At 46.8% G+C, this 18146-nt stretch overlaps 1 protein-coding gene across 4 annotated transcripts in view; it reads right to left on the bottom strand.

Annotated features, from left to right (window-relative positions):
* Positions 1-7122: 7122 nt before the first annotated feature.
* Positions 7123-18146, bottom strand: part of ABCC5 (ATP binding cassette subfamily C member 5) — a 79883-nt gene continuing 68859 nt past the window's right edge. For 3 of the 4 annotated variants that reach the window (XM_037525184.2, XM_054700406.1, XM_054700407.1), the window contains one exon: positions 16606-18061. In XM_037525184.2, the coding sequence (XP_037381081.1) occupies positions 17960-18061 (102 nt within the window). In that variant the 3' untranslated portion in view covers positions 16606-17959. Of the gene's footprint in view, positions 7204-16605; positions 18062-18146 lie in introns of those variants that run through there. The other variant, XM_054700408.1, reaches the window with a different exon arrangement.

Genomic DNA, 18146 nt, shown 5'->3' on the forward strand with positions numbered 1-18146 from the left:
ACCTTCTCAACCCCTGCCGCCGGAACCACTTCCGGGGCAAAGGGAAGCCCATAGAGCGAGGCGGGCGCTGCCTAGCGCGCCCCCGCGCGGCCGAGCGGAGATGCGACCAGACAGAGGGCCCGGATGCCACTGGCTGGCCTTTGTCATTTATCCTGCCACGGGAAACCAGGACTTGGGAAGGGTGTGGGAGAACCGCCCCTGAGGGAAAGCTGACAAGAAGAGGGAATGCTCCTGTAGCGTAAGGTAAAAGGTATCAGGCTTTTCTGCCCTCCCGCCATCAGGATAGATGAGGGAACCCCGTGATCCTGAATGCATGCCTGATGGCGGGCACCTTAACTGGGTACACCTGCGCTAAGACTGTGCTTTTAAGGGCGGTGTCACGGGGACGCCAGTAGAAGCTGAAAGAGAAGAAGCCCGAAGCAGAGAAGGCCAGAGGACCCAGATAGAGTGAGGATTTGCTGGGGGCTGGGAGGCCTGCCAGCCTCCCGGCCCCCCAGCACCCCTGCCTGCCATATGCCTGGTGAACCCCAATTAAAGACCTGCAAAAAACCACTGAGGACTCTGACTCCTCCTTTACCCGGTCTGCATGGGATCAGAAAACCTGCACTGTGTCCTGTCCTGCCCTACAGCTCCCTAATACGTTGTGGGGTACATGAGTTAATCAGGCTTTTTACACCCTCCCGCTGCTGGGTCAATGGGTACCACCTGCTGCCTTGATGGTGTTAATGCAGAAGGCCCTTGGGGGTGCGGCCTGTTTGTGGTTGTGGACAGCTGTGCTGGGAGGAAAGGAGTGAAAGGGCAGCCTCAATCTGAGGCAAGACTACCAGAGGACACCAGAGGAGAGGGAGAATGCCGGAGGGGACGTTAGAGACAGGAGAGAGCAGAGATTCACCCTGCTTCCTGCTTGGCCGCCTTGCCTGGTGTGCTGTGTACCTGGTTTCCTGATTCAACATTAAAAGCCTGTAAAAATCACACCAAGGGCTGTCTCCATCTGTCTGCCAGAATCGACAGTGAACCTGCTGGCCCTGGGCATGCTTGCACTACAAAATTTAGTAATGCTATTACCCAAATATAAAAATCAGACAAAGCCAGAACAATGGAACAGAATCAAAAGCCCAGAAGTAAATCCATATACATATCAGTGACCAATCTATAATAATAGTAACTATGCCCTTACAATGGGAACAGCACCATCTCTTTAATAAATGGTGCTGGGGAAATTGGAAATCCATACGTGTAAAAATGAATTTGGATCATTTGCTAACCCTAAACACAAAAATAAACTCCAAATGGATTAAAGATTTAGCTAAAAGACCCATGTATAAAGTACATAGAAAAAATGGTGATATTCCATGACATCAATGATAAAGATGTTTTTGGTGACTTAACCTCCATGGCAAGAGAAAGAAAAATAAACAATTGGGACTACTTCAAGTTAAAAAGCAAAAGAAAATTCAAGACGATTAAAAAAACACTCTATTGAATAGGAGAAAATATTCACACAATATAAAACTAATAAGGGGTTGATATCCAAGATACAATAAAAACTCACACAATTCAATAATTAAAAACCAAACCATTTAATAAATAGGCAGCAGGTAAGAACAGATGAGTTACCAGAGAGGATATCCAGAAGGCTAATAGACATGAAAAAATGTTTATCATTGCTTCCAAAAAGAGAGATGCAGGTTAAAACCACAGTGAGAGACCATCTTACCTCTGTGAGAATGGCATATTTCAAAAAGACCTCCAACAAGTGTTAGAAAGGATTTGGAGAAAGAAGAAGCCTGCTACACTGTTGGTGAGAATGTAAACTGGTACAACCATTATGGAAAGCAGTCTGGATTTAATGGAAATATCATATCACCCAGCAATCCCACTTCTGGGCATATATCCAAAGAATATGAAACATTAATGCAAAACAAGCTGTCTGCTCCACAATGTTCACAGTATCATTATTTACAATAACTGGGATACAGAAGTAGCCTAAATATCTGCTGATGGACAATTGGATCATAAGATAGTATATCTACACTATGGAGAACTACTCAGTTTTAAGACAGGATGAAAGGTAGCCATTTTCAACAAAATGGAGGGAGTTTGAGATAACTATGCACAGTAAAACAAGTCAGAACAATAAAAACAAGTATTAGGTATGTATATAGCAGATAATTTGATAATGTAAAACACTTTCGAAAACCAGTGGACATTGGGCCTCCCTGGTGGTGCAAGGGTTAAGAAGCAACCTATAAAGCTATCCGCAGCCCCTGAAGCACAAGAGTTCGATTCCCCCAGCCAGCCAGGGAGCAACCTACATGGCGCAGCAGACCTCTCCTGACTCGCCTGCTGTTCCCCTCAGCAGTTTACTTCAATCAATCAAGCAGTGTACTTCTGCTCCCCACTCTGTCTCTGGTGAATCCTCTCACCACCCCTGCACACACACCTCTCGCCTGTACCCCAGCTCTTGTATGCATAAATAAATAAATCTTAAAAAAAAAAAAACAGTGGACATCAATGAACACTGTGAGGGCTCTGAGGTTAATAGGGAGGGGGAGAGTACCGGACAAGGAGATATAAGGATGATGGGGGGAGGGAGAAATAAGTGAAAAAAATGTGGGTTGGTATATATAATGAAAATACTTTTAAATAACTCAAAATGCAAATGACATAGTAATATCTGACCTGAATGTTGAGTGATTATTTTCTTATTCATGCTTTTTTGAAAATCTACTTTCTTTTTTTTTTCTTTTGAAAATCTAACTTCTTTTTTTTTTTAAATGCTCGCCATCTCTTTTTTTTTTTTCTTTTTAATATTTATTTATTTATTTATACAAGCACTGGGTACAGTCAGAAGCGCGGGAGGGTGGGAGAATTCACCAGAGCCAGAGCGGGAAGCAGAGCAGGCAGAAGGACCAAAGTACACTGCTGAGGGGAGCAGCGGGCGGCAGGAGAGGTCTGCGCGCCATGTGGGACCCTCCTCTGGTGGCCGGGGAGCAGCCGGGGATCGAACTGGCGCTGCAGAGGCTGCGGGCAGCTTCGGAACCCAGCGCTCAACCGCTGCGCCACCGGGGAGGCCCTGAAAATCTAATTTCTTTAAAGAAAAAACACAAAGTTCACATTGGGGAACAAAATCAAATGCAAGCAAAGTAATACTTTTGAAAGCAAATGTTCTTATGCTGAATTATAAATCTAAGTTCTTTTCTATTTGCTATCATTCTATGATAATTTAAATATTATACCTAATTTAAATAATGGATTCATCTGGATTTGATTATACCATCTTTATTTTAAAATTGCAGTATTTATAATTCATACTTTGTTAAAAAGTAAACATATGCAGATACTTTTTTTTAAAATTTATTTATTTATGCATACAAGAGCTGAGGTGCAGGCCAGAGGTGTGGGGGGTGAGAGGATTCACCAGAGACAGAGTGGGAAGCAGAACAGGTGGATCTACTGAAATACACTGCTGAGAGGAGCAGCGAGTGAGACAGGAGAGGTCTGCTGCACCATGTGGGTCAGCTCCCTGGCTGGGGATTGAACATGTGCTTCACTGGCTGCTGATAGCTTCATAGTGCTGAGACTTAACTCCTTGCGCCACCAGGGCGGTCCCTATGCAGATACTTTTTTTTTAATTAATTTTTTAAATTTTTTACATCATTGTTCATTTTTAAACAATATTTGCTTCCCCCCCCCCTCAGATGTAGTCCCCATAGAGTTTCCTTCACCAGTGCACCCGTGCACCATCACCTCAGTCCCCTGTGCTCCTCCTTCCCTCCCTCTGATATATGCAGATATTTTTGTCAATATTTTAATCTTTTTTAAAGATTTATTTCTTTATTTATACAAGCACTGGGTACAGTCAGAAGCGCGGGAGGGTGAGAGAATTCACCAGAGCCAGAGCGGGAAGCAGAGCAGGCAGAAGGACCGAAGTACACTGCTGAGGGGAGCAGCGGGCGGCAGGAGAGGTCTGCGCGCCATGCGGGACCCTCCTCCGGTGGCCGGGGAGCAGCCGGGGATCGAACCGGCGCTGCAGAGGCTGCGGGCAGCTTCGCAACCCAGCGCTCAACCGCTGCGCCACCAGGGAGGCCCCAATATTTGAATTTTTAATAAGGCAATTTCTTCAAATCATATCTTGTAAAATATATCAAATTTCTCCCTCCTCTCTTATCCCCTCCCCTTCCCCCCTTCTTTTTTGACACTTTCCTCATCACTATCAATTCCGTGACTGTCTCGTGATTCATTAAGTACACAAAGAATTTCTAAATTTAGTTAATGAAGATTCTGAAATTGTCAATTTTTGTGTGAGCAAATCAAGAATAAAATAGTTACAAACCATGTATGTCTGTGGAATGTGGGGAGAAAAATAAAAAAACATCCAACATGTGCTGGAGAGGATGCTGAGAAAGAGGAACCCTGTTACATCAACACGGTTGATAGGACGTAACCGATGCAGCCATTTTGGAAAGGGATCTCGATTTACCTTAAAAAACTCAAACTAGAAATGTCATATGGCATAGCAATCCCACTCCCGGGCATATGTCCAAAGAACATAAAACTATCAACTCAAAAAGTTATATGTTCTACAATCTTTATTGCAGCATTATTACAATAGCTAGGGCATGGAAACAACTTATGTGCCCACTGATAGAGGGTTGGATCAAGAAGATGTTTACAGGGGCCTCCCCGGTGGCGCAGTGGTTGAGCGCTGGGTTGCGATGCTGACTGTGGCCTCTGCGGCGCCGGTTCGATCCCCAGCTGCTCCCCGGCCACCAGAGGAGGGTCCCACATGGCGCGCAGACCTCTCCTGCCACCCGCTGCTCCCCTCAGCAGTGTACTTCGGTCCTTCTGCCTGCTCTGCTCCCTGCTCTGGCTCTGGTGAATTCTCTCACCCTCCCGCGCTTCTGACTGTACCCAGTGCTTGTATAAATAAATAAATCTTTAAAAAAAAAAAAAAAGATGCTTACAGACACACAACAGGATACTGTTCAGCTATCAGGAAAGACAAAATGTTGTCATGTACAGCAAAATAGGAGTTGGGGGGAATTATGTGTAGTAAGGCAAGTCAAAACAATAAAGACAAATATTCAATGTCTACATAGTGGACAACAGGACAAAGCAAGATACTTATAAAAACTAGCACACATTAATAAACAAAATGTGGTTTCTGATGTTAAGGAGGAGGAGAGATGAGGTATAAAGATGGTAATGGGGAAAAAAGAATATCATAGATCATGTAGTATGTTTTGGTGAGAATATATTTCTTTTTTTTTTAGAAGGTATTTATTTTTACATATTTTTGTATTTATTTATGCAAGCACTGGGTACAGTCAGAAGCGCGGGAGGGTGAGAGGATTCACCAGAGCTAGAGCGGGGAGCAGAGCAGGCAGAAGGACCGAAGTGCACTGCTGAGGGGAGCAGCGGGCGGCAGGAGAGGTCTGCGCGCCATGCGGGACCCTCCTCCGGTGGCCGGGGAGCAGCCGGGGATCGAACCGGCGCTGCAGAGGCTGCAGGCAGCTTTGCAACCCAGCGCTCAACCGCTGCGCCACCGGGGAGGCCCTATATTTCTTTTTTTTTAAGATTTATTTATTTATGCATGCAAGAACTGGGGTACAGGCCAGAGATGCAGGAGGGTGAGAGGATTCACCAGAGACAGAGTGAGAAGCAGAACAGGCAGACTGACCGAAATACACTGCTGAGGAAAGCAGCGGGCTAGTCAGGAGAGGTCTGCTGAGCCATGTGGCTTGCTCTCTGGCCCACCAGGGATCGAACTTGTTCTGCAGAGGCTGCAGATTGCTTCATAGTGCGGTGCTTAACCCCTTGAGCCACCAGGGAGGCCCGAAAATATATATTTTCATAGCAGTGAATCAGCTGGGTTATATGGTGTAATGTTTAATTGATCAATACATCACTGAATTGCTTTCTAAAGCGGTTGCACTGCTTTGCATACCCACCACCAGAGAAGGATAGTTACTGCTCTGCATCATGTCCAGTGCTTGGGGATTGTCAGTGTTTGTCTTTAGTAATTCTAATAGGTGTGCAGTGGTATCTCATTTTGATTTCCTTAATACAAACTATTACTTTTTAATAAATAAGACTTGTCTGGAGACGCAATGTGTTGAAATTTGGGGCTGCTTGGGGGAAAGTGGAGGAAGTCCTTGCTGCATAACTTGTCAGGAACAGTTGTGCAGGCTGCTGACCTTGCCTGACACACTCTCCCAGTCCTAGATCTGCAGGGAACTGCATTTCTTTCTTCTAGCCAGGAGAGGGAAGAAGAGGGCAGAAAATAAGCTGCTGGGTTTTTGACTTAACAGGCACCAACATGAGAAGTTATTTGCATGCATTGTTTTATATACAGTTTTGCTCCAACACCTTTTCAGAACCTACTTAGCCGCTACTTTGTTAGGCTTGACTCCTCAAAATTTTTTAAAAATATTTTATTTATTTTGTACAAGAACTGGGGTACAGGTCAGAAGCACCGGAGGGTGAGAGAATTCACCAGAGCCAGAGCAGGGAGCAGAACAGGCAGAAGGACCAAAGACACTGCTGAGGGGAGCAGCGGGGGAAGCAGGAGAGGTCTGTTGCGCCATGTGGGGTTCTCCTTGGTCGGCAGGGAATCGAACCGGCGCTGCGGAGGCTGCGGACACCTTCGCAGTGCAGCGCTCAACCACTGCGCCACCAGGGAGGCCCTTAACTCCTCAAATTAATCTTGAGAAATGATTCACTGCTGAACCTTCACCAGCCTTGTAAAATACTTTCAAAATTCAATACCGAAGTGTAACTATCCTAACCTAAAATCTGAGCTACTAAAGCTAAGCTACACTTGTAGAATCCTTAATAACTCTACTTTTCAGTGTTGCTCTGCAGAGCTTATGGTAGGGGAACTCCTGAGCAGATGAGCTGGGTGAACCCCTGTTCTTCCTTTTCTCCAACTTTGCAAGAAAGGACTTTGTGGGGTATAGGTCTCCAGAACCACAGCCGACAACAGGCCCTCTTCTCTAGGACCTGGGCAGGGGAATCTCAGAGGGGCATGATACAGATTACTGTACCTGCAGAGTGCTTCCCAAATACACTTCCTGTCCGAGCTCCTGGCTCCTCTCTGGCAAATGGAAAGGAAAGGTCCTGAGGAGCCAAAGGTCCTGTTGGCCAACATCAGGAAGAGCTGCGTGTGAGCCAGCAGATCTGCTGGGCACACTTAATGTCCTGAAAAGAGAGGGAGAGGTCAGAGGGTGGCAGCTTTCCCTGTGTCTGTCTCCCCACCCATGGCAGTGCTGTGTCCAGAACCTGCCTCCTTGCCCATGAAGTTTCCATCCTTGTTGGAAAAGGCAATCAGGAGAAAGTGACTGTTATGTTGACCCTTGAACTAGACCTGGACAATTAGATGCTCCTCACCCATCCCCCTCCCGAATATGTGTTTTATTTGCCTTTCCAGGTCCCAGAAGTTGCACAAGGACATATCCTTGAGATAAAACACATTGTTGTGACTATCTGAGCTATATCTACGACTAAGTCCCATATTAAAAGCCTCTGTATACAGTTTTTAAGATTTGGCAGGCAGATGAGGAAAACTAGTCATCATGTGGTCACATGAGACATAGCCTCTTAACTAAGTTCCCTTGGGAATAAAAATGTTACCTACCAGGGCCTCCCCGGTGGCGCAGCGGTTGAGTGCTGGGTTGCGAAGCTGCCCGCAGCCTCTGCAGCACCAGTTCAATCCCCGGCTGCTCCCTGGCCACCAGAGGAGGGTCCCACATGGTGCCCAGAATTCTCCTGCGGCCTGCTGCTCCCCTCAGCAGTGTACTTCGGTCCTTCTGCCTGCTCTGCTCCCCGCTCTGGCTCTGATGAATTCTCTCACCCTCCTGTGCCTCTGACTATACCCAGAGCTTGTATAAATAAATAAATAAATCTTAAAAAAAAAAAAAAAAAAGAAAATGCTACCTACCAATATGGAAATGATTTGCCTTTTTTATTATTTTATTATTATTTTTTAAAAATTTATTTATTTATGCATACAAGAACTGGGGTATAGGCCAGAAGTTTGGTGGGGGGAGTAGTGAGAGGATTCACCAGAGACAGAGTGGGGAACAGAACAGGCAGATTGACTGAAATACACTGCTAAGGGGAGCAGTGGGCGAGTCAGGAGAGGTCTGCTGCACCATGTGGGTATCTCTCTGGCCGGGGATAGAACTCATGACGCAGTGGCTGTGGACAGCTTCATAGGTTGTATCTTAACTCCTTGTGCCACCAGGGAGGCCTGGTCCTATTATTTTTTTAAAGATTTACCTATATTTTATTTAAGCATACAAGAGCTGGGGGGTAGGCCACAGTTGCAGGAGGTGAGAGGATTCACCAGAGATAGAGTGGGGTGCAGAACAGGCAGAGCTACTGAAATACACTGCTGAGGGAGCAGCAGGCAAAACAGGAGAGGTCTACTGCACCATGTGAGTCAGCTCCCTGGCCAGGGATCGAACTCGTGCTGCAGTGGCTGGTGATCGCTTGATAGCACTATGACTTAACCCCTGCACCATCAGGGAGGCCCTGATTTGCCTTTTTTTTGGTCTCTTCTTGCTTCCCCTATGCAGGGCCAATTTCATAATACACCTGGAAAACACCTGAGGTTGGACCCCAACAGTCCTTATCTAGGAAGTGAATGGTTGAACTGTTGGGAGGTTTCTAATACTCAAGTGTATTGGAACGTGGAGACAAGGTAGGCATAATGACAGTGCTCTGCAGAGAGCAACCCACTCCCAAAATAAGCTATACAGAAAAGAGAGTGTTAATCAGTAGTGGGATCACTCCCAGATGTGCATAAAGGCCAATATACCATGACACCAGGTTTTGAGAAAAGAAAGAAGTTTTATTGCAAATCGAATGGCAAGGAGGTTGGAGGTAAACTCAAATCTGCCTCCCTGGTTAAAGAAGAGAATGAGTTTATGTAGGTTTTGGGGACCAGGGTTGAGAACAAAGGAGTTAAATCTTACTGGCTAAGGAGTGGACTAGGGCAAAGAAATGTGAACTTGGCTGAAGTTCATTGGCTGGTTACAGGGCGGTTTGTACAAGGAGAAGTGTAAAGTGGCCCCTTCACCTCAGGGCAGCCTCCCTCATCTGTGTTTGTTCAAAGTTAGTTGCTTCTGTTTACACTGGCTGTGATAGATGAATTGCATCTGTGAATACAAACCTTAAAGAGAAACTTACACAAGTGTTTTGTTTTTCTATTTGTGCTCTAGAGTCTGAGAATAATCTAATATTTTTCCTTGGTTACAAGAGCAGCATTAGCGAAGGTTATGCCTAGGGCTCAGCCAGGATGGTGCAGGCGCAGAAAACTATGTTAAGGGAATATAACTTGCCCACACATCTCTGCTGAACCACAACAAACAAGGCTTGATGCTGTGGATCTTCGACTTGCTAAGCAGAAGCCACCTAAAGAACCCTGAATCAGACCCAGTGGCCTTACTTTTGCCCACCTTGCATCCTCCCTATCGTCACGGCGCCCTCAGCTGCCCCATGGCTCACACACCTGCCTCTCTAAAAGCCAATTTACCCAGCACCTAACAGTGCTGACAAAAGCCAGGCCAACGACAAGGGGGTGAAGGAGTCCTCCAAGAGGAAGTGGTGGCTGAACATGAGGTCCCCAGTTACTCTGGCCATGGTCCTGGCAATGGGTACCTGAGAGCTGAATGGTCTATCTGAGAGCAGAAGGGGAGGACTCAGGGTGAGGAGGTAAAAATCACCGCCCTGAGCACTTACCCAAACTTACACAGTCACTCGTTGACTCATTCATTTATTCTCACTCCTCTTTTATTCACTCAGTAAATGCATCAGGTTGTGACAGATACACAGTTTGCAGAGAGAAGAGGGGGAGGGAAACAGATGCCATTTAAATGACTATGGAATGTGGGCCATCCTTTGTCCTAACTGGAAACAAAGGGGGGAGGTACTGACTGTTCCTGGGATTCAGAAAGGACTTCTTAGGTCAGATGACCTGAGGTAGATCTTAAAGGAGCAGTGGTTTTCCACCAAAGGAAAATGGTGTGGATTCAACTATTCCACAGGGGAACAGCATATACAAAAGGTTGATGGCATAGAAGGTCTAAGATGTTGGGGGAGCACATTTCCTCACCTGGAGAGCAGAAGGGCTTCTGTTGGACTCACAAAGGGTCCGTTGTACATCATATAAACATACATATGCATATGTGCACACATGCACACACACCAAGGCTCAGCCTTCTCTACAGGGATATGCGAATGTATTGTGGCGGGGGTCAGGGTAGGCCTGCTCTTGACCCTGCCCTGGTGGAGGCCTCAGCCAGTCTGCTGCCTTGTTCTGCAGCTGCAGCTCCAGTGTCAGCTTGCCTAAGCCAGGCCCCAAAACACTGGCACAGATGCCTAGTGCTGCAGATGACCCTTGACCCGAGTGGGGGTAGGTGGGGACAGCAGCTTCTCCAAGCCTTCTGAGACAAGACCACCTGATTCTCACCAAAGTCTGGAGGACAGCCCTCAGGGTGGTTTTCCCAATCAGCTGGGCTGGTGCTCTGACTGCTGTTGAGGGGAATTTGGGGGTGTGAATCAGTGAGCCTGATGCCCTCAAGGTGGGCTTGGCTATTCTGTCCTCCCAGTAAGTCAACTTGATTTTACCTTGAAGAGTTCCCACAAGAAATGGAGAACATAAAGAAGAGAAGGGGGATGTCATCTGGGGAGGAAAGCAAAGGACAAGGGCAATTGCTGGGCCAGGTACTGCACAGGGTACTCTCAGGTACTCGGCCCACTTAAGCTCCCTCACATTCCCAGAGGTGAGAATAGTCGTCATCCCCACCTAAAAGATGAGGACATTGAGAATTGAGAGTGAGGCTGACTTGTCTACAGGCACAGCGCTGTCAAGGGGCAGAGCTGCAACTTGGACACAAGTTTGTTGTTGTTTTTTTAAAGATTTATTTATGCACACAAGAACTGGGGTGTAAGCCAGAGGCGGGGGGGGGGTTAGGGGTGAGAGAATTCACCAGAAAGAGTGGGGAGCAGAACAGGAAGATCTACTGAAATACACTGCTGAGGGGAGCAGTGGAAGAGACAGGAGAGGTCTGCTGTGCCATGTGGGTCACCTCGTGCTGCAGTGATTGATGATAGCTTGAGAGCACTGTCTTTAACCCCTGCACCACTAGGGAGGCCCAACACAGGTTGTTTTGACTCACAGAGCTGGTTCCTTTTCATGCCATGGCCCCTCTCACTCTCCTACCCACCCCTTTGCACAGATGCATTTGAGGAGATGGGAGTCCTCCTGGCAGTTTCTCTCTTTGAACAGTTCTAGGCCAGCCCTGACTCGACTACCCAAGTGCAGTCACATGTAGTTACCCTCTTTCTCCAAACAGACACCAGAAAAGTGGGGTGTGGGCTGGCTGGAGAGTCACCCTTCTTTACCACTAGCAGCTGCTCATCACCACCAAAGGCCCTGGGCCCACCCATAAGGTGAACATACTGTGCTATGGACAGACAGGGGCCCAGGGCTGCAGGGAAACTCAGCTGGCTCCATGCCCTGGGACCTGTTTCTTGGCATAGGTCTCCCACCTGTTCATATGCAATCCTTACTTCAGAGCACCCCCTCCACTCTAGTCCTCAGACAAGCCAAGCCCTAACCTCCCACAGCCAGCACTGGTGCCAGCAGTCACAGGTCTGTGTGTACCTGGCAGGGTCAGGGCCCAGCCCTTACATACACAGGGTCTTGTTCAGACCCCAAAGGTCCTAGGAGAAGCAGTGAAGAAGGTGTGCCCATCACAGCCCTAGTCAGCCTGCTTTGGGTTCATTATAACTGTGCCTACTTTTACTCTCCAAAGTATTCATTTTATTGTTCCCCGAAAACACTTTACAAGTGCTGACTCTGGGCCTCCAGGCTTTGAGATGATGATGTCACACCTAATATCAATAATTTGCCACGAACTAAGCATCTTGAATTCTGCTGAGCATTCCAGTTGGGTTCACACAGGGAGCAGTTTTCTTTCAACTTCTGCCTTGAAGAAGGGGTGTGGAGCAATAAATCACACTCCCAAATGGTTGCTGTACCCCTGGGAGTATAACCCCAGGGCATGGGAGGTGGATTGCTGTTTGAACAGCTTGACACAGGGCAGCCAACACCCTCCCCACAAGCATGCACACAGGTACGCCCACACCACAGTGAGTTGTACCTTCCAATAGCTCCAGGGGCTGTGAATTATTCATCAAACCAGAATAAGGTTTTTATTATACTCAGTCTATGCCCTTTATCCAAACAACATTTATGGCAAATATTAAATACATTCAAAATAGTCAAATACCTTAAGAAAAATAAGGGGAATTAACTGAGATAAACATACTGAGAGTGCCTGAGCTTCCTATCAGTCAAAATAAGCAGATAGAGTCAATGTGTTCCACAATCCTCATTGAAAAGCAAAGAATTTTCCAACCAAATTTGGAACAGGATTTATTGTATGGACTATTGTGGAATAGAAGATGTCACAGTAACTTTCCTCAAGTGCCCATTTCTGAATGACTTCAATCCTGGCCAAGGATAAATTTTAAAACCAAAGGAGGGGTGGTGTCTGTGAGAGCGGCCTGGCTCGGCTGGGGTGGAGCAATTGAAGGGCAGAAACTAATTGACCTCGGGATGGGTGATGGCATTTATCTTCCCAGGGTATCACTTCTCTTCACCATTGTTTTGCTATTTTTTTTTTTAAAAAGATTTATTTATTGATGCATTCAAGAACTGGGGTGCAGGCCAGAGGTGTGGGGTGTGTGTGAGCGGATTCACCAGAGACAGAGTGGGGAACAGAACAGGCAGATTAACTGAAATACACTGCTGAGGGTGTTACAGGGCAGCCCCGATACAAAACGGGGTGCCTGACTGTGGGTCCTCACCCGCGCGCTTACAAGGACTTATCAATGCTCTACTGCAGGCACACACGAAAGGTTAATAAAAGGTTTGTTTACAAGGGAAGGGCAAATGAGGAAATGTACAACTCAGGGAGAAAAGTGGGAGACAAAGTTTTAAATGCGTCCTACCCAATCCGCGGATCTGGAATCCCAAATGGCGCTCTGAGAGCTGGCCGCGAGCCACCAGCCGTGAAGCCAGGAGACGAGGGAGAGAGCGAGAGACCCCAAGGACCACGTGTTTAGTTTTTATACCACCCCTGGCTGCTTAACTCCACCCTCAGGTCCCAGCCACCTTCCCTTTGGTGGTGATGGGATTTGTCTTTCCCAATGTCTTGATGGCTTTGGTCTGGAGTGGGGGTGGAGTCCACAAAGCCTGCATGGAATTAGCTCAGGACATCTTTTCCCCCTAACAAGGGGAGCAGCGGGTGAGACAGGAGAAGTCTGCTGCGCCATGTGGGTAGCTCCTGGCCAGGGATCGAACTTGTGCTGCAGTGGCTGCGGATAGCTTCATGGGCTGCATCTTCACCCCTTGCGCCACCAGGGAAGCCCTGATTTGCTTTTTAAAATATGAATGCCAGGCGATATACCACAGGGCATGCAGCCAATCTTAACTAGCTGCTGGGTTCCAAAAGGAAATAACCACCACAGCTGCTCTAGGCCAAACCCTGCTGTTGAGTCCATCAAGGCTCTGGACCATGCCTCTGAGAGGCAGCTTGGTGGACTTTGCTGGATACTCCTGTGCCTGGTCTGCAGGAGACCCAAGGCCCAGAGACTATTTTGGCACCAGCTCCTGGGCCCACACTTATCTATTAGACCTTAGATGTTAATACACTCAGGGTGAGAACAGGTGACCACAGATAGAAAACTTGGACAGAAAACTGTGCACTTGGACAGAACTGGCCCAGCAGCCACCCCAGTGAGGAGGTCCTGGCTGCTCTCAACATCGTGGGCACATGGAGCCAGACAGTCACAGAGGAGAGGAATGGAGAAAATCAGATGCAGGGAGTACTTAAAGTCTCCTTTGGGTTGTAAACACTGTGTCAGCATTTGGTCTCAAGTGCCCAGCATAGGGACTTAAAGGATTCACAAAACAATTTTTTTTTTTAAACACTCTAGGGGACTAGAGTCCAGGTACTGGGAAGCTGGAGGGGAAGAGATGGGTTGGGGCAATACGATGGGAAGAAATGGTTGCTACAGCTCCTTGAGGTCTCGCAGGGCAGGCCACTTTCACAGGCTTGTAGGGATGAGGAAGGGAGGATCAGAGGTGGGCCTGTTGACACAGTTTCTCTCACCAGTGGTCAGACTGGCCCCAGCACCTCTACCGACCAGAAGAAACTGTAGAAATCATCTAGTCTACCACATGCATTTACTCTGGAAGCAACCAGAGCTAAGGCCCAGAGATAAGAGAGAACTGCCAGGAGTCTGGAATCATGTTGTCTGGGTTTGAATTCTGTGATTTACTACCTCTTTTCCCAATAGAATGTAAACACTGTGAGGATAAGGATGTTTCCTGTTTTATTTTCATCAGTACGGTACTATCAGTTCCTGCAACGGTGCCTGACATATACCCAATGCTCAATAAATATGGCACAAGACAGTGCACGCAACCATCAGCGAAAGAAGGCTGCAATTAGCTGAGGTTTTCTGTGTCACCTGTGGCTCATTTACTTTCAATGCAAGGTCTCAGTTCTAGGGAGTCCATCAGGAAAGAGGTAGGAAAGGAGCTGTCGCATTACTAGGTCAGTCCCCAAATGCCAGGCATTCTTATTTTCTGGCTTTCCAGAAGTTATTCCACATAAAGGTCTCTTTTCCTCAATGCTACATTTTTGTCTCTTTGAAGCAATCATGTTCCTTTTTTGCCATAGTCTTGCAATGAAAGCCACAACACTGATTTCTATTAGCAAATACTCACCAACCATCCATGTATAAGGCACCACTTAAGAGTCAGCAGGACAATGTGATACTTAAGCATGTACTACATATAAAACATAATACTTAAGCCAGGAGTTAGAAGGTATACAAAAATAAGATGGCTTGCTAACTTCAAACATAGTCATGGGCAGAAAAATGAAGACATAACCAAGTATAATATGCAAGGCAAAAGGAAAAACCTTAAAATAGATGATGTGAGCAAAGTGGTGTAGAAACTCAGGGAAATCTGATTTGGATGAAGGCTTTGTGGAGGAGACAGTATTTGAACTGAGTATTAAAAGAAATGCTTGGCTTTGTTTGAACAAGAAGGGAAAGCTGAGAAAACAGCAAACTTAAGGGTATGAAAACACTGAGCCAATGTTACCTCATTAAAAAAAGAAAACATCGGCATGTTTCCGGGAGTAGAAAGGGAGGGTTGGAGCCTGTTAACAGATACTCTTGACTGTTAAGCTAAGGAACATGGGCCATGCCACAGGCACCTGTCTCCTGAAGATTTTTTGAGGGTTAAGTATTTCACCAACTTGCATTTTTGGTCTGCATTTTGGCAGTAGCATATACAACAGTTCAGAGAGGGAAACTGAGGCAAGGAAGACCAGTTATGAGACTGCAGCTACACGATGAAAAAAGGAAGTGGGTCTTCATTAGGGCAGAGGATGTGAGAAAGGGGTGGTGTGGGGGGTGAGGCATGGGGCCTGGAAGCAACTGAATTTATTAGGAAAGGAAGGAAATTTAAAATGAATTTAAGGCTTCTGGCTTAAAAATGTAAGGAGGTCAGTGGTACTACTACCTAAGACAAGGAACACTGTCTGATTTTCCAGAGATTGTCTGAGGTGCCTAGGAGACCCCAATGGAAGCACTCAGCAGGCAGCTGGAGACTGGTACTATAGAGAGGCCAAGAGTACAGTTGAAGTTATGCACCGCTGGGAGTGAAAGGATCCAAGCAAGGAGAGAAAGGTGGGTGGGCAGAAAACTGGAAGGAGAGACCAGAACTGATGGGGGAAAAGTTAGGGTCATAAGCATCAGAGAGCTGAACAGGACCACGTAGGGGCTCTTTCTGCTGATTCTATTACTCTCTCATAAGGTAAATCCAGTGCATCATTGAAGGTGATTGTGTAATCAGTGCTGCCAAATGGAATTTTCTGCAATGACTGAAAAGTTCTATGTCTGTGCTGTCCCACACAGAGGACACCAGCCACATGTGTGTATTGAGCACTTGAAGTGGGATACCCGAAGAACTGAATCTTTAACTTTAGCGCCAAGCTCCTGGGTTTTCAACAGCATTTACATATAAGTCTATGTTTCAGATGTGACTTGTGCTGAGGGTCAGCAGAACGAATACCAAATAGTTTAAAAGCTTTCTTGGCTGCATGCAATATATTGAAATTTTTTAAATGAATACCATTTTGAATGGGTACTTAATTCTCAGTGACTACTCTGAATGAATTGGCTGAAAGGACAACTGTTTGTTGCTGCGAACCCCCAACAAACTGTTTATTTTAAATGCATTTCACCATCACCCACCTCACTGTAACCATTCACGTTTGCCATCCCCCTCCCATCTGAGATCAGTGCAGGAACTTGCTTTGCTGAGGCCAGGAACATGGGCTGTAGGGACTATCCCAGGCATGTTGGCTCCCTTGCCCTGTGCAACCAGCCGACTCTGCTGTCCTCAGATGTAAATCCACCACTGGATGTTCAGATCCCAGGCTCCGGTACTCTGAAGCCATTGAAAGGTCTCTTGCTTCCTTCCCAGAGAACTATTTTATACACCAAGAGTTTTACAAAATCCAAAATAATTTTATTCACTTTTTCAGAGTTTTGCTTCCACAAGGTGTTCAGCAAACATGCTAAGGCGACAGAATGTCTAGTTGGTCACGACATGCAACGCTGACCATTCGACTGATGACAGCAGCGACCACGCCCACCTGAGCTACTGGCCCCACAGCACAAAGGGGGTTTGCGGGAACACACTGAACCACACGGCGATCAGCAACCTGAGGTAGGTCTCTTTACAGTACAAAAAAAAACTTCTACACCAGTGTGAGACACTGATTAGCAAGAGCTGCTAAAAGTTGCAGACTTTGGAGAGAGGAAGAGACTGTGCGACATTGCAGTGAGAAGGGAGAAGAGATCCACGAAGTCCTGAGCCCTGTCACTGAACTGTGGAGGTGTGGGGCCAGGCCAACGAGAAAGTACCACCAGAAGAAGCAGCAGCTGGCTCCAGGACGCGGAACCCACAGTTTAGGAGCTGGAGAGCTCGGTGCAGTGGCCAGCGTTAGGAACCTGAGGCAGTGGGACACTCTGTGAATAGACTTGATTCTTGTTTATAAACAACAGCAAAAAAGAGAAAGAAGGCAGGAAAGAAACTCCTCCCAGCCAAGGAATGGTTCTGAGATTCTCATTCCTGACGGAGGGAGTGGACAGGGGGCTGGGGCTCGGCCCCACTATTCTCCTGACAGAAACAGTGAAGTGACAACAGGACAGAAGGCAGGAGCCCTGAGAATTCACGGCGCTCCGCGTGGCCTCCGGGGCACCCGACCCCACTGCCCGGGAGCGGCTGTGGAGACTCGGCAGAGGGGGCCGAGGAGGGCCCACTATTGCCACAAGTCTTCCTTTTGGACATCCAGAAAACCTGGCACCGTGAAACAACCAGCTAGAGGACAATAAGCTACCCTTTCTACAGTCTAATAGCAAAACCAGATCTCTAGTACAGCAAACTGTACAAAAATGATAGAAAGGAATTTGCACTGTTATTAGCGCAGTGCTGATTTTAATATAAAATAAACGGCTTACATTTTCACTGTAAATATAGGCTATGTACAGAATTATATATAGAGCTACACGTATAAAGCTTCATTATAGGCCTCTGATACATTTATAATAACGGTTCCCTGAACCTTTGAGAGTGCAATTAAGGACAAAAACTAAATTTTGTTTACATGAATATGGAATAAATACAATAATCAAAATATGACTCTCCCTAAAAGTGAAACACACAAGCCAATCCTGAACTGCTGTGCGAAAGATAAAGTTGGGAAAGGCAAGGTTTCGGCAGGAGGACAGGGCGAGGGCCTGCCCCAGGCAGGGAATGGCGATGCTCCAAAGAAAAGACCTGGGCGGCGGGGAGGAGTTAGCCCTTGACAGCGACCTTGTTCTCTGAAGCAGCAAACATGGCATAGAACCGGGAGCTGTCGTTGGACAGAAGGACGGATGGGGTGTCAAACTCCACCACCTGCAAAGGAAGGAGACAACATCAGACAGTGACTCAGGGATACGAGGGGTGATTCAGAGGACCTGCTGCTCAGGAAATGAGGAGT

Source organism: Talpa occidentalis, unplaced genomic scaffold (genome assembly GCF_014898055.3).
Source record: "Talpa occidentalis isolate TD23 unplaced genomic scaffold, MPIMG_talOcc4v2.1 talOcc4.4, whole genome shotgun sequence".
Classification (NCBI taxonomy): Eukaryota; Metazoa; Chordata; class Mammalia; order Eulipotyphla; family Talpidae; genus Talpa; species Talpa occidentalis.